Source organism: Portunus trituberculatus, chromosome 21, assembly GCF_017591435.1.
Source record: "Portunus trituberculatus isolate SZX2019 chromosome 21, ASM1759143v1, whole genome shotgun sequence".
In the NCBI taxonomy this organism is placed as follows: Eukaryota; Metazoa; Arthropoda; class Malacostraca; order Decapoda; family Portunidae; genus Portunus; species Portunus trituberculatus.
In genome coordinates this window covers 16424533-16447232 of record NC_059275.1, presented here as the reverse complement: position 1 = coordinate 16447232, position 22700 = coordinate 16424533, and the positions used below count along the sequence as shown (strand labels likewise).

Genomic DNA, 22700 nt, shown 5'->3' with positions numbered 1-22700 from the left:
AGTATTGAAGAGGTTAAGGAAGAGAGATGGAGTTCTGTTGGGACTGCAAAGAATGGATTGGAGGTGTAAGGGATAGAGACAACTGGAGAAGAGGATAGAAGGAAGAAAGGATGAAGAGAAAGAGGATAAAGGGAATAGAGATTAAGGAAAGAAAAGGTGAAGAAGAAAAAGAGAAGAATAGAGGGAATAGAAAGTAAGGGAAGAAAGAATGAAGAAGAGTATAGAGGGAATAGAGAGTTTAAGAGAAGAAAGGATGGAGAAGAGGAAGAAGATAGAGGGCTAGAACTTAGAGAGTTTAAGAAAGGAAAGGATGGAGAAGAAGAAAATTATAGAGGGAATAGAGAGTAAAGGAAGAAAGGAAGGAGAAGAAGAAGAATATAGATGGAATAGAGTAAGGGAAGAAAGAGCGTTCGTTGTGTTGTGATACGTGTGAGTGTGTTGAGGCGATGCAGTGTTACCAGTAAGCTTCTAGGGAAGGAAGGGAAGCGAAAAGAAAAGTTTGGAGAACCGAGAGAGAGAGAGAGAGAGAGAGAGAGAGAGAGAGAGAGAGAGAGAGAGAGAGAGAGAGAGAGAGAGAGAGTGCGTACGTGTGTGTGTGTGGGGGGGCGGGGTGAAAAACTCCTCGTAATTACATGTAACTTAAACATTACTCATAATATTAATTTTTACTTGTTTACGCTGCTTTTCTCGGGAAATAATTAGTTGTGCAGTCTACACAAATATCACCAGAGAAAAATAATATTACTCTTCTTTGTTTCTATTTCATTTTTATTTATCTATTCATTTTCTAATTTATCATTCATTAGCTTCCTTTTCTTACTTTTCTTTTCTTTTTTTTCTGTTTTGCCTGAAAGAAAACAAAAAATACGTGCCTATAACACTTTCCACTTCTTCCCTACAGTCAAAAGAAGTCTTAAGCCATTCAGTACCAGGGCGCATTTATATACACATTCTTGTTACTATTTAGTGATTTCATACACCTTCAGAAACTTATGTAGGATTGAAATAGTAAAGACTCTGGACCATTAATCTTTTGACCTCCATAGACAGTTCCAAATGTATATAAGATCAACTAACCATACCCTAAAATCATGGCAACAATGCGTCCCAGTACTGAAGAGGTAAAATCGAGCTTTGTCCAGTACTCACGCGCTGAATGACACGCAGAGAGAAGCCAAAGGGAAGACGGCGCAGTATATGTGTTTGTGGTAACCTAAGGACCCAAACTATTCTATGCTGTGTCGTCCAGATAATGCAGATTAATACTAAACCTTCTCACTGTACTAAAGACACTGTACGAAGTCTTTACTATTATGCAAGCTAGTACTATTAATCTCTCTACTATTACTATTTACTCTACTTTTATTTGTTCTATGTTGTGACGTCCAGATGATACAGAATAAAATTAATCCTTTTTCACTGCGGGATGTAACAATTAACTTCACGAAAAACACTGTACAAATTCTCTACTATCATTAATTCTACTATCACCATTTACTCTATGTTGTCGTGTATAGATGATGCAGAATAAAATTAAACCTTTTCACTGCTGGATGTAACACTTCACTATATTAGACACTGTACGAAATCTCTACTGTTAATTCTACTATCATTACTCACTCTGCTATCATTATTTACTCTGCCATTATTAATTACTCTACTAATATCTATTTTATGTTGTGGCGTCCAGATAATGCACAATAAAACTAAACCTTTTCACTGCAGTACGTAAGAATTCACTGTACTAAAAAACACTTCACGAAATCTTTACTATTATTAACTCTACTACTACTATTTACACTATCCTGTGGCATACAGATCGACCCAGAATAAAACTAAACCCTTTTCACTGCAGTATGTAACAATTAACTTCACTTTAAACACTGTACAAGCTCTCTATTATTTACAAGACTGAAAAAAAAGGATGAGATAAAAAAAATAAATAATCTTCAAAGTGACACGTAAAAAAATATAACAAAACAACAACGTATAAGATAAAACGAAGGTAAAATGATAATAACGTTGATACAGATGCGTGTGAATACCCAATAGGGAAGGTTATTCATCAACGCTGCCAATTTAACTAGGCTTTTGTTGTATGGTGAGGGGGAAAAGTGTAAATATTAATGATTAGCGAGTCTGGGGAAATAAAATGGCGGGAAAAAGAGGAATGATGCTCGTAAATCTTGGGAGGAAACAAATGAGCGATGAAATTAAAGTGGATGGAGAGAGAGAGAGAGAGAGAGAGAGAGAGAGAGAGAGAGAGAGAGAGAGAGAGAGAGAGAGAGAGAGAGAGAGAACGTGACTCAGTTTCTGCTGTCACACTTTATATTTTCTTTTCTCGTTCACTTTCCTCGAAGCAGGAGCAAACATCACTTTGTTCTCTCTCTCTCTCTCTCTCTCTCTCTCTCTCTCTCTTAGTATGTCATTTTAACATTAACACAGACACACACAAAGAGAGAGAGAGAGAGAGAGAGAGAGAGAGAGAGAGAGAGAGAGAGAGAGAGAGAGAGAGAGAGAGAGAGAGAGAGAGAGAAATTAGCCTCATCAGAGTCATCTTACAACCTTGTTTTGTGTCCCATAATCATAAAAAGGATCGTTAAATCTGTCTAATAAAGTACTCTCTCTCTCTCTCTCTCTCTCTCTCTCTCTCTCTCTCTCTCTCTCTCTCTTCGTCTTCTTTTTGCCACTGAATTCTTTCCTTACCACCACCACCACCACCACCACCACCACCACCAACAGCGATAAAAGCAAGCACATAACGATGATAACAGAACAAAAGCAAGGCAGAAACACAATGCACAGAAAAAAAAACATGACAGTAACAAAGAAACATGCAGACTGAAAACAAACAAACGAGAGACGAAAGCAAAAAAGCAGAAGGAAAGATCAGAGAGAGAGAGAGAGAGAGAGAGAGAGAAAGAATTTATAAAAAGCAATTAAAACATCAAACAAAATACAAAACACACACACACACAGAGAAAGAGAGAGAGAGAGAGAGAGAGAGAGAGAGAGAGTACTCATCTAACCTTGGGCAGTGGAGTCCCCTCGCATCTCACATAGCTTGACACATGGTATAGCGGAGGGCAGAGCTAATCACCACAGCCAGCCTGACCAACAAACCAGCCAGCACAGTCTGCACCACCGCTGGGACGTGGCGGGCCTGACCACTCTGTACAAGGTGATAGGATGAACTGTCTCAAGCTCATATTATCAAAGTCCTGTTTTTTTCTTTTCTTTTTTTTATGTAAGAGATGAAGACTGGCCACGAGCAAGAAAAAAATAATTAAAAAAGGCCCACCCAGTTGCCAGTCACCTTATAGAGCCGATAGAATTAGTCAAATTAAAGGGACAAATGTCTGTGCTTCACCTTCTCTATTCCAAAAGGCTTTATTTGAATTTAGACGCGTTTTTGAAGGTATATTTACTTTTCTAGAAGCAGAGGGACAAATTTTCTATATTATCATCCGGAGAAGCACTCTTGAAAACCACGCTGATCACCTCTGTGGCCTTGGAAACTAGTCGTGGTGAGAGAGCAAGCGTTTCTGAATACGGACTTCACTTGCAGCCAATCCAGCAACACCACAGCACTCCACCACCACCACCACCACAAACGTACATGAAGTGGTGGCACAGTTTTCTAGCCTCATCTAAGTGGCCGGTCGACCTGAGTGTTGCTGTGTGTGAGGGTCAGAATTTCCTTTAAATGTAAGAGGGGAAAGCTGGCCAAGGGCAACATAACATTAGAAAAAAGGACCACTTACTTGCCAGTCCCCTTGCAGGTCCGAGAGAGTTAGCCAGAAAAAAAGGGGGTGGAGGGGGGTGATAAATGTTTTGGACCCTCTCTCGTGAAGTGTTTGGGTGAGAATGGTGCGTGATAGACAAGTGCTGGACAACTTTAGTGTCTACTCGGAAGTGGCTCCTGGGTCTCGGTCTGAATGGTGTCTCAGGGAATGCGTGGTTGTCAGATCGTGAGGAAAACCGTGAGTTCTCCTTGTAATAAGTGCGTTGATTAACAGAAAACAAGTATTATACACATCAAATCAATGACGTTATCAAGAGAGAGAGAGAGAGAGAGAGAGAGAGAGAGAGAGAGAGAGAGAGAGAGAGAGCGGTGATAATGACGTGAATAATGGCTATAATTCAACGAACAAAGGAGGAAAATAATAATGATAACAAGCATTTCATGATGACAAAAGGAGGAGGAGGAAGAGGAGGAGGAGGAGGAGGAGGAAGGAAGAGAAACAAGAGTATGAGTAGGGAATTATATGATAATGCGGAGATGAAGGAAAAAGAGGAGAACGAGGAGAGGAAAGATGATAAGATGAAGAAGAAGAAGAAGAAGAAAGATGCTGATGACGAAGAATAGGAGAAGGAAAAGAGGAAGACCAAGAAAATTAGAAATATGAGAGGAGGGAAAGAGAAAATCATAAGTAGAGGAGGAGGAGGAGGAGGAGGAGGAGGAGGAGGAGGAGAAAGAGGAGTGCAGAAGAGGCAATCATATAGTGCTAACCGTCAGAAGTGTGTTATTAGGAATCATTAGGGATGCATTTCAGATCATTAAGAAGGGGATTGAAGCTCTTACGAGATGCAGGGGTTGGGAAGCTGGTGGTGGTGGTGGTGGTGGTGGTGGAGAATATGAGAGTAAAGTAAGGAAATAAAGAAAAAAATGAAGGAAGAGAACGAGGCAAAGAAGGGAAAGAGAAAAGGAAGAAAGGAAGGAATGAAGGAAAAGAAAGAAGGAAAGGAGGGTAGAAGGAAGTTAAGAAAAGAAGGGAGGAAGGAAGGGATAGAGGGAATGAAGGAATGAAGAAAAGAGAAGGAAAGAAGGAAGGGACAGGGAAGTGACGTAAGGAAATGAAGAAGGAAGGATAGAAAGGGACAGAGGGAAAGAAGTAAGAAAGTAAATAAGAAAGGAAGTAAGAAAGAAAGGAAGGAAAAAGAAAAAAAAGGAAGGAATCGAATTATTTTGTTAGGAATCTCTCCCTCTCTCTCTCCCCAAATTTATTACATTTAGGACATTTTATTTAATTATTTGGTACTCGTGTCATTTATCAGTGTGTGTGTGTGTGTGTGTGTGTGTGTAGCAACTGTACATAGAGCGACGTATGAGAGGAAAGCAAACTACATGCGCATACACGGACAGTCTTACGTTGCCTAGGTAACCCGGAGAGAGAGAGAGAGAGAGAGAGAGAGAGAGAGAGAGAGAGAGAGAGAGAGAGAGAGAGAGAGAGAGGCAGTAGAAATCCATTACGTGTATTTCATAGAGTATTATTCTGACAATTTCCTTGTTTTTACCTTTCTTTTATTTTGAAGTCTTGTAACTCTCTCTATGTGTGTGTGTGTGTGTGTGTGTGTGTGTGTGTGTGTGTGTGTGTGTGTGTGTGTGTGTGTGCGCGCGCGCAACTGCAAGGTTTAATGAATTTTACGTAAAAACACACACACACACATTTACTTCATAAGTCGACAAATATTTTTAAATGTTAATCATTCTTGCTTGCCTTCATTATTTATTCATTATGTTTGTTTTATTTTCTATCTCAAAGAAGTCTCTCTCTCTCTCTCTCTCTCTCTCTATCCTGATTTAATCTACGTAGTTTATTTAACCTCTGTGTGTGTGTGTGTGTGTGTGTGTGTGTGTGTGTGTGTGTCAGGAGTAAAAAACAAAATTTCAGGGAGAGAGAGAGAGAGAGAGAGAGAGAGAGAGAGAGAGAGAGAGAGAGAGAGAGAGAGAGAGAGAATCACCAGAATATATAGCACTAAATCCCCTGAAAAATAATGGCAAATAAATCCAATGGACTGACAGATGATACAAGTGGTTTACTGAATAAGAGTTCGCTTATCTATGAAAAGAAAACGGATCTCTCTGTACATAAATATAACGATACAGGAGGAGGAATGGCTGATGGGCATGTGCTTCAATGTGTGGCATGAAGTGAAATGTCACCTGACGGTAAGTAATGCACAGTAGTTTAAATAAAACATTTATTTCCTCAATATGAAGACAGTCTGTGGTGGGCTGATGGCCGGCAAGTTGGTACTAAAAAATGTTAGTGTACAAAACTGTTTGTACTGGACATCGTGGGGAGCGAGTCACCCACACCAGCAAGATCAATGCGCCAATGCCCCGTCACTGCCATGTACAAAATATATTTGAACCTCCAGAACTCCAAGAACCATCTACTAGATTAGAGAAAAAAAAAATAATAATAATAATAAAAATAATAATAATGATAATGAAAAAGAACAGTCCCCAGTAATTGGTCCAGCTAGAGCCAGAGCCACCTTGCCAAGTAACCTACAAGATCTACAAAGACACCATCACACCCACCTTGTTCTTAACTCTACCATAAAATATGAGTGTCATGCCCAGCCAAGAGCAACAGGAAATATAAATTAAAGTTTCATTCACTTGTACAAATCATTGCAACTAAAAGTTACACCAATAACTTCCAACATTATTCATTTAAAAAACCACTTAAAACCACCACTATACTTCAAATACAAGTCAATGTGACTACACATTTCATTTTTCTCTCTCTCTATGCACTAGTGGTTGTATAAATTAAAATGCTTCTCATTATGAAAAGTTCTACCCTCTCCTCTGCTATCTACCATTTTTAATGGAAGCAGCAACATGACAGGATCTCCCACACCGGTAAAGCCAATTTCTTCATGTTGCAGTGACAGGCAATCAATAGTAGAAAAATTATTTCATAATATTGTTACCTTATTCATAAGTAACCCTATCCACGTCTAACGACCTCCATCAGTCACCCTGTCCACGGAGGACACACACCTCCAGACACTACAGAGAACCTACAAAGGCCTTTCTCAAAAGCTCCATGGAATAAGACATAATCTATGGCCAAGTTACCTCGTCTCTGCTGCCGAGCTTAGTAACGGGGCCGCTTCACATCAGCAGAGCCCTGTCCACCACCTGGCTGGTTGCCCCCTGCTACCACAGCATCCCTCTTGATGCCACCCACCGGGAACTGTCCACCTAACGGCAAGTTGTCCCTCTTTATGCCTGCTGGAAACTGTCCAGCCAAGCCCATGCTCCTGTTCATGCCAGGTGGAAACTGCTGCCCTGTCAATGACATCTCCCTCTTCATGCCCCCCTGTGGAAATTGTACACCTCCGGGACCCATCAAACCAGGCCCTAAATTCTTGGGGCCTTGTGGAAACGGTCCCCCTCCTAGTGGCAGGTTATCTCTCTTCATGCCTCCTTGTGGGAACTGTTGTACCCCACCAGGCATATTGTCCCTCTTCATGCCTCCCTGCTGGAACTGTTGCCCTGCTCCTGCTCCTGCTGCTCCTCCTGCTCCTGCTCCTCCTCCTGCTCCTCCTCCTCCTCCAGTTGGTCCATCATCCCTCTTCATGCCTCCTTGCTGGAAACCTTGTCCTCCACCAGGCAAGTTGTCTCTCTTCATGCCTCCCTGCTGGAAGCCTGGTCCTCCTCCCGGCATGTCCTCCCTCTTTGCGCCTCCCTGCTGGAACTGTCCACCCCCGCCTGGTCCATCCTCTCTCTTCATGCCTCCTTGCTGGAACCCTTGTCCTCCACCTGGCATGTTGTCCCTCTTCATGCCTCCTTGCTGGAACCCTTGTCCTCCGCCTGGCATGTTGTCCCTCTTCATGCCTCCTTGCTGGAAGCCTTGTCCTCCGCCTGGCATGCTGTCTCTCTTCATGCCTCCCTGCTGGAACTGTCCCCCTCCTCCTGGCATGTTGTCCCTTTTGGCACCCCCTGCTTGGTCAGACTGCTGCTGGAACTGTCCACCTCCTCCTGGGGCTCCAGGCTCCCTCTTTCCACCTCCCTGCTGGAAAGGTTGATTGCCAGGGCCACTACCCGCACCAGGCCCAGAAGAGGCAGCACCACTGCCACTGCCACTGCCACCACCTGCACCCCCACCAGTGGCAGGAGTGGCACCTCCCCTCGCACTGGCCATATGCATGGCAGCCTTGTACCGCTCCTCTTGCAGGGAGTGGTAGCGGTCGTCCTGCACCCTCTGGTAACGGTCGTCGCCATACCTGTCGTCACCGCGCCTGTTGTCGTACTCACCGTAGCGATCGTCCCTCTGTCCCTGGTAACGGTCCTGCAATGCCACCATGACACTCATCAGTGGTCATGATTACTACAGCCTGGGATTTGAATTCTTTCATGGAGTGAAGTTATGGTTTGTCAATGATTCTGTAATCACATTCCTGCAGCAACTTCATGTTATCATGCACACCTATGAAAGGTTTACTCAGCTTAACAGTAGAATGCATATGAGCAAAAGATAGTAGCTTATACTTACAGATCCCCCATAGCCTCCCTGGCTTGAATATCCACTTCCCTGACTACCATATCCACCGCTGCTTCCATATCCACTGCTTTGGTTACTGTAGTTATTGCTCAGTCCACTACTGTATCCACCCAAGCTGCTGTAGTTACTGCTGTAGCTGCTGGTTCCTCGCATGTACATGGAGCGACCCATCTGTACAGCCTCCTGCTCTCGGGCTAACAGTTCTGTGGCCAAAAGAGACGAGTCACATCAGTTACACACTTACAGAGTTCAAACACACTGAAAATCTAGAAGTGATAAACACAACATAAGATTAATCAAAATTAGAACAATTACTCACACACAAACATCCATTCACACATCACTTTTCTTCCATTTAACATTTTACAGACAGAGTAGTGCATAAGAGAAAATTAATAAATGCAAAAATTATAATATGTAATAATAAGTAGAGGTGATGGCATAGTTGATAAGGTGGTGAGCATGGGATTGGGCAGACATCCATGCATAGGTTTGAATCCCACCACATACTGTTTTGAAGCTATGCCATTTCTCGAGTGGTTTAAAGTTACCTACACATCACTATGATACCCAGGTTCTACGTGGTTACACCAAAGATGTGCTTGGTGGTGATATGGGCCCTAATATGGGTACCACTATAAATAAAATTGCCTGCACCACTAATGGGTGGAAGCTTAACAGCGCTTCCCACATATACTCTTCAGGTATACATACAGGCGCTATAGGTGGGGGAAGGGGGGGAAGCTTATGGTACTATGAGCCTAAACATGACCCACACATTACCCTCAATGCACCACAGACACACACAGGTGACAAAGAACCAGCCAGCAGTCAACACCCACCCTGACGCAGCTTCTCTGTCTCATGCTCATGCTTTACAATGGCAAGTCGCCTCTCCAGTTGCTCCACTTCGGCCTGCAGGTCAGACTCAAGCAGCAACTTCTTCTCCTTGTACATTTCATAGAGGCGCTTCCAACGAACACCATACTCATACTCAAAGCTGTCCCTGTCAGCAAACCTGGCCCGAGAAAAGGAGTCAAAAAGAAAATTAGAACATGTACTGAACAAACCATCAGAGTTACAGCTTGTATGCCACAAACCAATAAGAAACCACCAAACTTCAGACGACCCTTTCACCACCTAATATGAATAAATGCAATAAAAAAAAAAAAATCATATACACACACACTGCTACATATCTGACTCATTTGTATACTAAAGCTACACATTGGTACATATTATTGCACTGTACATTTACAACTAGCAATCCTCAGAGTCACACCCACCTTGGCCCCTCCTTCCGTTCCTGCTTGTACTGGTCATTCTTGTGCATGGAGCTCTCCGGGTTGCCCTCTTCCTCATCCCTAGCCTCAAGAGGTTCCACGATGACGGGGCGCAGGGCACTAGAAAGGCCAAGCAGAGGTTGAAAACTTAAGGTGTCAGCATGTGAAACAGTGGGAAGGTAGTGTTCCAGGTCCCACGAGCAGCAGACAAAATTGTAGTTCAAAACGTAGTGCTGAAACAGCAGCTCCACAGCACGACCAACCGTGATGACGCAGCGCCACGACGGCAAGCACATGTACGAACAGTGAGGCGGACACCCCAAAACACACCATCCACAGCACCCCCACCAGTAGCCAGCCAAGTAACTACAAGTCTTTCCCCTTGACCTCCCCTCTCCACTGGCCTCCACACAGATGAATCCCCAAAGTGCACGAGGGACGAGGTGATGATGATAAAAAACGAAAGGGATGGATAAAGAAAAAACACATTGATATCAATTACCAAAGGTCCCCCACTAAACACCCATGCTTCTCCTCCCTCCACAAAACCATACAAAGCACAAACAACCCTTGAGATAACTTCCACATTACTGAAAGCATGACTTACCCAGGTCAACTTTCCCCCCATAAACAATGGTCATATAAATAAATAAATAAATAAATAAATAAATAAATAAATAAATAAACAAATAAAATAATCAATTTCAAAATCTAGGTATATTTTCCTTTTCTTTAAACCAAAAAACAAATAAAAAAAAAAATGAATAAAAACACACTGAATCAATCTTGCAGGCGTCCAACACACAAACATGTTCGCTGGCAGTCAGAGTACCTGGAATAAAGCCTTACCCAAAATAGAACGATTAGCCTCCATAACAACAATTACCTTCTGCACAGGTAACCTACAACAAATAAACCTTCATGAAAAAAGAAAACAAAACAATGATAAACTGATCCTTATAAGCTGCTTTCCACACACAAAAAGCACATTCTGCTGTTCATACTGGCTGAACAAAATAAGAGCCAATTTCAAATAGTAATTAAGTTGTACCCAGTGTAACAGCATCTGGCATAATAATCTTGCTACCTGAGGACACAGACAAGCAATCATCTTGTCCACTGATGCATGATGTATTTGTCTTATTCTAAATGTTGTGGTAAATTCATTCTCTATTCATACCAAACCTTTATCTAAGTGGATACTGAACTCATGTTATTTGGTGCCTCACAAATTTAAAGAATACAAAACAAATGATATGAATATAAAACGCATGTACAGCACATTTTAGAACAAGACAGGAACACATATGCTAATCAGCCTACAAGGCCACTGCCCAGTGAGTTCATGTATTCTTCTCAATTAGCATATATAATTATTGGACCAGACTCAGTAACACTGAATATAATGGAAAGTCAATTACTATGAACTTCTTTCATGAAGATTAATATGGAAGGATATTCCATACAATAATTTAATTAGAAGCATATCCATAATACAATACAATAACACTACCACAGTAAAGTAACACCGTACATCAACGCTAAACTTACTATTACTCATGATGGAAAACTCTCCCCTCCCTTGTGACCACCTCCCTCCCCTCCCTTGCCCCCTTCCCCAGCCTGAGTAATCTGGTGAAGTGCAGGCTGCCTCAACAAGAAGGTTCTAGATATATACATGAGAATCTGCACACAACAATCAGGTAAATCCTCTCCTCTTCTCACTACATATGTGAAGGAGGCATCAAATTTTCTATCATATCTTTTAAATTTTATCTTCAGTGTAAGTATTCTATAAGCAGATCCCATTTATTTATCTTAAGATCTGCAGATATTTTGTATGTTCTTCACATACTCAGTGTCTGTTACAGCCACACCATCCAGAGATCTTATGGCCACAACCCAACTGTTAAATGTTATGCCTCTCTTAAGGAAATTTCATTAGCCAACAGAGTTGATGTAAAGGACAGCCATGGGAGGCCAGAGACAAAATCCTTGGCAGGACACTCACAGCACCAGGAGCCCAACACATCACCACAAGTCTGACACATTAACAGTTTGCCAAAGATGACCATCAAGGCCTCAGAAATTTGGATAGCCTTGACTATCATGATTTTCTATCATGACAACACACATCTGGCAAAAGATAGTTCCTGCAGACCAACCTCATCAGATCTCAATCAACACCAGCTATCCAATACAGGCTGATGTACATCAGCCTGTTTCTGGCCCATTTCTCACACTGACACCACACATGGTACCCTCACATTCCAGATGGCTATGGCCTCACATGGCCTTTGATGGTTGTATGCAGCACCTCATATATAGCATAACAAGGTGTGAGCAGATCTTAGGGAGCTTCCACAACACAACCTCTATGCCTTTTCCAGCCCCTTCATAACTCTCACTCCCAATGACATTAAGATGTTTTCTCTTTACCCCTTCACAGATGGGTGAATTCCCTTACCACACACACACACACACACCAGAGACAACTTATCCCTCCCAATGTTATTCTCCAGCTTTACATTCCCTTTGCCCCCTCCACTAACCCCGTGTGTGTGTGTGTGTGTGTGTGTGTGTGTGTGTGTGTGTGTGTGTGTGTGTGTGTGTGTGTGTGTGTGTGTGTGTGTGTGTGTGTGTGTGTGTGTTTGCACGTACGCGTGTGTGTGTGCGTTTGTGTGGATGTGTTTGCGTTCGAGTATGCATGTGTGAATGTTTGTGTGTATGTGCACGCGTGGGTGTATGTTTGTGTGCATAAGTGTATGCACTGTTTTGTTATCTAAGTTCTTTTTATCCCTGTATCTGCCATGTTGATGTTGTAGAGTCAAACGTGTCAGTGTGGAGTGTGGCTCATGGTAGATATCCACCTCATTACATAAACTTGAATCATTTATATGGTACCAAGCCAACCAAATGGCAGACCAAGTCTCCAGTAATGCAGTGCTTGTTCACCCACACTGACAACCAGCAATGAAATGATCCATGGAAATGCAATGAATAAATATCTGCCTTAAAGTGTCAATGTACAAAACACAGAAGAACAATGTATTTTTAAAACCAACAATGGGTATATGAGGAACAATATTTGAAAAAAAATTTTTGTCTCATCATAGATATAATGTAAGGTATGAAAGTCATCGTGTGTGTGTGTGTGTGTGTGTGTGTGTGGTGTGGTGTGGTGTGGTGTGGTGTGGTGTGGTGTGGTGTGGTGTGGTGTGGTGTGTGTGTGTGTGTGTGTGTGTGTGTGTGTGTGTGTGGTGGTGTGGTATGGTGTGGTGTGGTGTGAATATGTATGTGTGTGCATGTGTGTGTGCATATGTGCATGTGCATGTATGAATGTGTATGTGTACATGTGTATGTATGTGTGTACATGTGTATGTGTAACAACACCTTAGCCCCACCCTGCTAATAACAGTAGCAGTAGTAGTGGTGGTAATGGTAGTAGTAGTAGGTAGTAGTAGTAGTAGTAGTAGTAGTAGTAGTAGTAGTTGACAGCACGACAACAAACTATACCTGGTGAGGAAATAGCACTCCTCGTGACACTTCTTGACGGCCAGTGTGGCACCTTTCTTGTCGGCAAATATCACGATGCCTTCCCCCGTGGGTTTTCCCCGGTCGTCAACAATCACACGGCACGCCTCGATCTAAGAGGGGGACAGCCCGGGAAACAGTGAGGCATGGCCGAGGTGTGGGCAGATGGTTTGTTCCCTTCAAGCTCGGTAGGTGGTGACAGGGGGCATGATTAAGAGTGTTTGGGGAAGGAAAATGGATAAAGAAAAATAAAACAATCAAGAAATAATGGAGCTAGGTAGAAGGGACAACCACATCACTATACTAATGAAGGATGAAAGCTGCAGCACATCACCTTGTGCCGTACCTCCCTTAAATCTACACCTCTGATTAGACAAAGCCCTTGTCATCTCATCATGTAGTTCAATTTTTTCTACATTTGGTGTCATGGACTCAAGCACTGTAATTCTTTCACATCAGTACACATAAACACACCTGTCACTAGGCATGTTCTCACCAATGACTGGCTTGTGTCTTCATCTTGTGCACCAAAACACTAGCTGTACTCACAGTGGGGGCAGCAATGAGCTGCCCACACACACACACACACTGTAAGAGACTAAGTAAAGTCCACACACACAAACATACATTCCTTAAAACTATGTGAAGTTCAAAACAAAGACAAATAGTTATGCATTTGACAACTGCAGGCTGATCAGTGGGCAAGAGCATCTCCCAGACAGTACAACACCATCGCAGTTTGTATGTCCTCATGTATCAAAATTACTGTGCCGGTCCATACCACCCAATGTAGTTTTTGTTATGAAGCATACATTTCATAAAAATGTACAGCCTCAAGTCAATACCATGGCTACTCACAACTACAATGTTGAAATATCAAATAAACCTGGATGAAAGTGAGTAAGGCATGATGAAAATGATCTGTAATTCAAAACAATGCATGATTCCAATTTACACTTAAGTCCCATGCACCTTAATGTATGATACTCATACATATTCTGTGTACTAAACCTAGTAATCTGTATCCACTAATGATGAAGACAGCTCAAACTTAGCAAAATACCTAATACTTCAGGAACCCATTCAGTGCTAGAAAGGCCTGAGTTCTACACCCCTGAAAGGAACCACAATTGCCAGTTGTCAAGACATCTGTGTGAAGAAAAAAAAGAACTCATGACTGTATAATAAAAGACCCAGTGTTCCTTAATACCAACCAAGCAGATGCCCAGCACTTCCCTCTCCAGGCTTCTCACAGAGGCTGCTGAGGCACAGTAAGGGGCAAGGATACTAAACAAGTGGGGTCACTTAAAACCAAACCCCTCTTGATGGCCTAACTTGATTTAAACTATTAACAAAAATACCACACAGATCACCATTCCTTTACCAGTGACCATACACACACACATTCCTCACCTGAATAAGACAACCAATGTGGCACTTCCAATCTTTAGATACAACTGTGCAAGAACATTCACACATTAATGAACATGACTGTTTCACTCAAGAATCAAGAAGGCCTGCACAACACTGTACCTACATATCAAATCTTTCACCTAATCCTACCGACACTTTCACAGCTTGGGAGTTTTGTGTGTGTGTGTGTGTGTGTGTGTGTGTGTGTGTGTGTGTGTGTGTGTGTGTGTGTGTGTTATGCCTGTGTGTGTGTGTGTGTCTCTGTGTGTGTGTGTGTGTGTGTGTGTGTGTGTGTGTGTGTGTGTGTGTGTGTGTGTGTGTGTGTGTGTGTGTGTGTGTGTGTGTGTGTGTGTGTGTGTGTGTGTGTGTGTGTGTGTGTGTGTGTGTGTAAGCCTGTGAGTTATGCCTGTGTGCTCTCTCTCTCTCTCTCTCTCTCTCTCTCTCTCTGTGTCCTGTGTGTGTGTGTGTGTGTGTGTGTGTGTGTGTGTGTGTGTGTGTGTGTGTGTGTGTGTGTGTGTGTGTGTGTGTGTGTGTGTGTGTGTGTGTGTGTGTGTCTCTCTCTCTCTGTCTGTGTGTGTGTGTGTGTGTGTGTGTGTGTGTGTGTGTGTGTGTGTGTGTGTGTGTGTGTGTGTGTGTGTGTGTGTGTGTGTGTGTGTGTGTGTGTGTGTGTGTGTGTGTGTGTGTGTGTGTGTGTGTGTGTGTGTGTGTGTGTGTGTGTGTGTGTGTGTGTGTGTGTGTGTGTGTGTGTGTGTGTGTGTGTGTGTGTGTGTGTGTGTGTGTGTGTGTGTGTGTGTGTGTGTGTGTGTGTGTGTGTGTGTGTGTGTGTGTGTGTGTGTGTGTGTGTGTGTGTGTGTGTGTGTGTGTGTGTGTGTGTGTGTGTGTGTGTGTGTGTGTGTGTGTGTGTGTGTGCGCGCGCGCAGGCCTGAGTTATGCCCGGGTGCTTTGTCTTGGCTGTCCCTTATGAGGATGGCAGTGCTGGTGGAAGCATAGACAATGTTATATTTCTGCAGTGGATGGCTGTGATAGGGTTCTACCAGACAACATTCACCAATACTTCCCATTAGCTGTAGCTGACAATCCAAACCTCCATGAACAAACCCTACAAGACATAAAAATAAAAATACAATATAAGTTAAACAGATACATAATCCTAAATAAGTCAGCTATTCCATAAACCACTAAAGATTACTCATTTATCTGAGTTCTTGCATTCTCAGATCCTTCCATTCTTCTCTCATACACTCCACCAATCCTTCTATTTTAAATGGACAGCTTCCTCTAACTAACAGTCATACACTCTCCTTAGTCATCTTACTTTCTGCCACTTTCTAGTCATGTACACTCAGTCACCTCACTATCTGCCGTCCTTTCTGTGTGGCCAAATCGTCCAAAGATAGTCAATTTTAACCCCTGAACCCTTTTAAATTTAATTCCCTCACTATTTTCAACTAGTCAAAGTATTTTGGTGGTAGATGTGTTTTTCTGTCTACAACAAGCGCACACTCACACAAAGCACGATGAGTTGATATTTAGTGACAAAATCTGAAAGGTTAAGATAAGTGATAGTAAGCAATACCACTGCATGCAAAAACCTCATGAAAAGTATTACTCAATGGTTACTAGAGCACCAGTGGCCCAACCTTACCACTCCTGTACAATAAGTCAAACATAAACCATTATCTCAGCCATCCAAAACCATGAAAAGGATACCCGTGTTGGTGTCACTCATAAGGGTACCATCACTCTTATTACAACCCATACTTTTTAAAGGGAGGAAAGAAAAGGATCTCCGTGTGTGTGTGTGTGTGTGTGTGTGTGTGTGTGTGTGTGTGTGTGTGTGTGTGTGTGTGTGTGTGTGTGTTTATCTAGTTTTACCTAGTTTACCTCTGTGTGTGTGTGTGTGTGTGTGTGTGTGTGTGTGTGTGTGTGTGTGTGTGTGTGTGTGTGTGTGTGTGTGTGTGTGTGTGTGTGTGTGTGTGTGTGTAAATAGGACACAGTTTGATCAGTAAAGTGTGGTTAGGAAATATGAAACCACTTATAGAAGCTGAGCACTAATGAAAGAATAGAATAGAAAGATTATGACTACTTAAGGATAGCTACTAATAGAAAGGGTCAAGACAATAGCAGAAGGGTCATCCACTGGTCTCCAAGGACTAGTACATCCATCACTCCCTCCACTTAGATATATCAACGTCCTATAACAGCTGCAGCTGAGAAGACAGCCATTCTGGAAGGGAAACATAATGGAAACACAGCCACAACATCCCCATTTGTCACAAAAGGAGTGATCTTTGGTCTGTGATCTCCATTACATGTCAGTACACAATCCCCAGCCCCAACTGTACTTGCAAGAGAACACAGGGAAGAATTAAGAACCACTGGAGAAACCTATCTTCACACTGACAAGAAAACACCACTTAAATAACAACACTAGAGTAATCATTAAAAATCATAATTCAACTTCAAAGGAGCATTCTGTTAAAGTCAAGATGGAATTTTAGAGTTGTCAAAGTGTTACATTGCTCCATTAACTGCTAGCTTACAACTGAAGCCTAACCTTTGTAACCTTGTCACTGACTGAAGTGTCGATCACAGCCTCAGTGCTGATTGGTGCACAGCTCAGTCAGTTTTCCTGCTCAGACCAGATGCCAGCAACCCTCCAATCAGCAACAAGGTTACAAAAGAATCTAAAGAAACAAAGGCTTCCGTTGCAATCTAGAATGATTGAACTAAAGCAGTGTCACATTCAGTGGCATGGGCTCATGAAAGTTTGTAAGAATGGTAGTAATTTTTGCTTAAACACTTATTTCTCTACTGGAATTGCCACTTGATTACTAACCTACTGAGACCTATCAACTGACACTGAGAGCTTGGTTGTAATTAAACTGCCTATTCTATCATGAAAACAATACTTACACAGTAACACCAGAGTCACTTCAGAGATCACAAAAAATTGTTGCTATACTTTAATGCCTGACCTAATAAGACAAGAATAATGAAAGGAAACATCTCAAGGAACAAAGAGTGTCAAAAGAAAAAAATAATAAAAATATAAAAGAACTTTCACCAAAGTTAGTTTGAGCAAGAATGATATAGCAATACTGTTTTTTCTCTCTCTCTCTCTCTCACACACACACACACACACAAAAGGCATGTATGTAAACTAGCACACATGTATACATGCATACACATACACACACACACATAAGCAAGAAGAAAGATGAAACAAGACATGGTGTGGAACAAAAATATGTAACAAAAAATACAAAAAAGGGTAAATGTAGAAGACTTGCGTCACCAAGGGAATGTAACGTGAGGAGCTCACAATGAACGTAACAAGAGAGGAAGAGATGAAGGTGTGCAGGAAAACACTTCAACCAGAGAAAGCAAAGGAACAATGAAATACATTACCAAAGGAAGTGGCGTGTGCAAACAATAAACAAAGAAAATATAACAAAATATTTCTAAAAAAAATACAGAAAGAAAAAAACAAGATTAAAAAAACTATTGAAAGATAGAGGACATTACGAGCTTGTCTTGATGCTAAAAAGTACAAAGAAATACACATGTGCACACACATACGCAAATGCGCACGCACACACACACACACTTCCTTATACTTGCTTCTCACACCATACCAAACAATGCTGAAATAAAATGGAACCAGTAATGATTATGCAGTCACAAATGATAAAGAGTTGAGGTTGATCCCGGGAATCAAAGCAAACTGTTACATCTGATCAGAGTAGCAAGGCACACAGTGAGGCAAAGACAAGGCCAATAGCAAATACGATTTCTTCTTTTCACTCAAATACAAGCACAATAATTGAAACAGATCTCTTCAGTGTGTATATAACAAATCTGCACTATATTTCACAATTTTGTGGGACCAACAACTTTAATAGTGCCAAGTTAAGATTTTGTTGCTCTGGGTAATCAGCACAAAAAGTGAAGATGCTCTAAAAACCCACTTAACGAACCACCAGAGAAGAAACAAGGTGGTGCATCCCTCTCCACTCCCTCCACTTCCCACTGCACTGTATTCCACTATAGCCATCAAGGGACAGGACTGCCAAAAACTAAACATAGGCCAACACTTACCTGACCAAATACATTGAAAGCCTTCTCTAGGAGCTCATTGGACACACAGCCAGTGAGGTTCTTGACCCTCACACCAGTGGTTATGGAGGCAAAGCGGATTTTGAGGGGACGGTTACGCACCTCCGTCCCTTGCAACTCACGCTTGGCCTTCTCAGCATTGGCACGGAAATCCTGGGGAGTGAGAAGGTGTTGTGAGTGGTTGTGTTGTGAGTGGTCTATTTGTGTATCTTTGGCCACGATTCCTTGCTACACTTTTGATTCTTTTGTAGATTCCTTGTGTGTGTGTGCATTTTGTGTGTTTTGTGTGTGTGTGTGTGTGTGTGTGTGTGTGTGTGTGTGTGTGTGTGTGTGTGTGTGTGTGTGTGTGTGTGTGTGTGTGTGTGTGTGTGTGTGTGTGTGTGTGTGTGTGTGTGTGTGTGTGTGTGTGTGTGTGTGTGTGTGTGTGTGTGTGTGTGTGTGTGTGTGTGTGTGTGTGTGTGTGTGTGTGTGTGTGTGTGTGTGTGTGTGTGTGTGTGTGTGTGTGTGTGTGTGTGTGTGTGTGTGTGTGTGTGTGTGTGTGTGTGTGTAGTAATTAAACATAACAAAGACAACAAGCAGTCCTTACAAAGTTAATGAAGGCATAGGCTCCCTCCTTGTTGAAGTAGACCTGCCCCAGCTCTCCATACTTGGCAAAGATACCCTTGAGCTCCTCATAGGGAATGTCACGAGGCAGGTTACCCACAAAGAGACGACTGCTGGCATTGAATTTCTTCTCTGCGGTGTCCAGGGGTGGCAGGTCAAATTGTGGCCCGCTCAGCTCTGTGTTCACTCGCTCCTTAATCTTGTCCTGCAATGGGAAGGTGCATTAGTGTGGTCAATGTTCCCTATCCCCCTCCACTATTCAATGCTTTCCCTCACAAAACTTACTAGCTTCAATAAATGTATTCAACAACAAACAGTATTTAGCCATTAAGACAACATTTAAGCTTTTTTAATCAATTATAGCTGGGAATTTAAAATGTTCACTAAAACAAGTATTCCCACTTAGGAATCAAATAAGAATGACATCAATATACTTGGTATAAAAATAATAAGGGAAGGAAAAGAAAAAAATTAAAGTAAAATTAAAAAATTTCAGACAATGTCCATTATGACAGACAAACCTGGAGGTACCAGTAGACCCAGGCAGAGAAGAAAAACAGTGTTAATAGTTTCCAGCATGACTACCATACACACAATGTAAATTTTGTGACCAATAGTTTGACATGCTCTGTAGCAACACCTCACAGACTGAATGCTCCGGCAGCCCACAGGGATAAGGAAAACTGTCCCAAGCAAAGCACTAACTCTCACACAGTAGCCACCACTGACACCCACACCCCATTCACTTCACTCACTGCATTTCATGACACCTAAACTAATACTATCAATATACTGTACATTCACTATTACAGGTACTTTTTGAAGCACTTAAGTGTCTGCAAAGAATGTCTACAAATTTTCTGCCATTCACCAGGTAGCTATCCTTTCTTATTTCAACACTGTGGTTCAAAATGTTACTTACTGAATCTTGTAAGCAGCTGATATCTGCTGGCACGCCATCCTTATCTGACTAACCTATGCCAACCATCAGGATGAATAGTTATCATTGCAAGCCTTATGCAGAACAATTAATGACCATGGGAATTATTCAGCATGTGGCATAACTGTAAGTGGAGGAGCCTTCTGAAGAGCATGACTGAGTCCACATTGACATCTTCCTCTGACAAGAAATTCCAGAGTTTTATCCACTTAAAGCAAGAAAATCTGTATCTATTTTTCAACTGATACGTGACGCTGAACCACCTTGAGTCTGTGGCGTGTGGAGAAGCTAACAGTGACAGAAGCTGAAGTGGTTTGATTAGTGAGTGATTAAAGATTTCCCGCACTGCATGAGACGGTCTCTAGTGAGCCTTTCACACAGTACAAACAGGTCATGTCCGTCAGCGATGCCCCTCACCTTCATGCCGGCACTTCTGTGGTCTCCGCCCCCTCCGGACCGCTGCGGTGACTGCAAGGTTAACTCAGGTTAGCTAAAAAAAAAAAAAAAAGAGTTCCTTTCATCCTGGAAATGCCTTACAGTTGAAGTGTGACAATACTGACTGCCCTGGACTCCCAGCTGCCATCTATCACTCCTAGACACGTTTGTCATATGCCTCAAGACGTGGTGGCCATCCTAGCCTGGCCATGAGCGGCATCAAGCTGTGTAGTTTTTTTCTTTTTTTTTATTATTATTATTATGTAAGGGAAAAGCTGGCCAAGGGCAACAGAAAAAGAAAAGAAAAGAAAAAAAAAAAAGAGGCCACTTAGCAGTTCCATTGCAGGTGGTGGTGGTTCATCTCACCAGTGTTTGGCTCAGCTCACACACCATTTGTGACAGTATAGCTTTGATCTCCAAGTGTTTAGATTCAACAAACGTCACAGTGGTCCTCTCAGTGATGGCTACGGGAAACTGGTGCACTGGTAGAGGTTACATTTACCACAGCCAGACTGGTAATGCACACGAGGAACAAAAAGAATAACACAAAAGAGAGATATAACAAGGGAAAGCTAAAAATACAGCCAATAGTACCTCTTACCTCCCAAACAAAAGGCACCGAGCCACATATTCACCCCAACCACAATGAAACCCACTGAGATGACTGGACTGGTTATCCAGAGAAAAAACAATCAAAACAATAATAAAAATAAACTTACACAATTCACACAAAAACATCATGAATACAAAACAACGAAAACAAACATAAAAAAAAACACAATAAAACATACGAATAAATACAAATAACACGCGAAAAACAAATAAAATACAAAACAAAAAAAAGCAGAAAAATTAACAATGAAAGCTAAAAAAAAATAAAACAAAAAAATACAAAAAATATCCATTGGATAAATAAAAAGCTAGCCACCCACACCACACCCACCACCACCACCACAAACACCCCAGCAATCCTAACCTCAAAACCCCAACAAAACTCACATAACCGTATTGGGGTCGAGATCCGTAACGTTGTGGATTTCTTCTTTCATCTGTCGCTCCTCCACCTGAAGCCGCTGATCCACCTCCACCACCACCACCTCCTCCTCCTCGCCCTTTATAAGACGAGCCGTTCTCCATTAGTACACGAGCTCAGATGGAAATACGCTCTTAAATCGCCGTAATAGAAGGAAAAATCACGCCGGTAACTCTTAGGGAAGCCAAGCGCCTAGTGGACGTCAACTGAACTAAGCCGTTGGTTCTTTTCTCTTTTGTTTCATTTTTTTCCCGAGTTTTTGAGTGGGTTTTTAATCGGAGTTACTAGTATATGTTTTTGTCGTGCTATTTTTCTGGTTTGTTTTTTGTTATTTTTTATATGTTTTTGTTTGGTTGTTACATGTGTGTGTGTGTGTGTGTGTGTGTGTGTGTGTGTGTGTGTGTGTGTGTGTGTGTGTGTGTAATGTTATTTCTTGTAAATGCTTAAGAAATACTCCATATATTACTTATAATGTTAATTTTTGCAAATCCCAGAATTGAAGGAGGGGGATTAAACTAAATACTGTCTTGCTCCGACACCTAATACATGTTACATAAGAAAAACAAAGCATTCAAAGGGGACACTATAGTAAATATTGTCTCTCACCCAGGGTTGTCACTATTGGTCTATGAGATTTTCTTAGAATACCGAAAAAATTCCTCAGATACAGAAAAATTTCCCCAAACCTACAAATAATTAATATAAAGGGGAATGGCTTATATTTACAGCAAAACCAAGATTCATGAGATCCCTTCCATCCCACTGTCCAGTGTAGCCTACAAGAAGGGAACGTAGCTGACTGCCGTTTGGCCAATCGGAAGTGTATCATTGGCATTTGAGGGTGATAGCCAAAGATAGTGTACCTGTGAAAAGTTAAAATATCAAGAAATACGTGCATTTTTCATGTCCGAGGCATCATTACTATAAGTAATCAGACTGCACACCTGCTGACACACACACACACACACACACACACACACACTGTATATATGAATATATATATATATATATATATATATATATATATATATATA

General features: G+C 41.9%; 1 protein-coding gene across 2 annotated transcripts; it reads right to left on the bottom strand.

The window, feature by feature from the left end:
• Positions 1-5971: 5971 nt before the first annotated feature.
• Positions 5972-21867, bottom strand: LOC123507045 (hrp65 protein-like). Of its 2 annotated transcripts, XM_045259559.1 has the most exons (9): positions 21633-21867; positions 20616-20666; positions 19242-19463; positions 18638-18808; positions 13106-13236; positions 9593-9709; positions 9149-9324; positions 8298-8509; positions 5972-8093 (listed from the first exon to the last, which is right to left on the bottom strand). In XM_045259559.1, the coding sequence occupies exons 1-9, from the start codon at positions 21768-21770 to the stop codon at positions 6897-6899; spliced, it is 2415 nt and encodes an 804-aa protein (XP_045115494.1). In that variant the 5' UTR covers positions 21771-21867; the 3' UTR covers positions 5972-6896. The 2 variants fall into 2 exon arrangements, with proteins under 2 accessions (XP_045115494.1, XP_045115495.1); XM_045259560.1 differs by lacking the exon at positions 20616-20666.
• Between the last annotated feature and the right edge of the window lie 833 nt (positions 21868-22700).

What these genes read in the sequence shown, in the direction of transcription:
- LOC123507045 (XM_045259559.1), bottom strand. Translation starts at nt 21,770, where the DNA reads ATGGAGAACGGCTCGTCTTATAAAGGGCGAGGAGGAGGAGGTGGTGGT. An exon ending in CTCGACCCCAATACGGTTAT is followed by an intron (nt 20,667 to 21,632) that starts GTGAGTTTTGTT and finishes TTAACCTTGCAG; the next exon opens with TCACCGCAGCGGTCCGGAGG. An exon ending in GAACGGAAGGAGGGGCCAAG is followed by an intron (nt 9,325 to 9,592) that starts GTGGGTGTGACT and finishes TTCTCGGGCCAG; the next exon opens with GTTTGCTGACAGGGACAGCT.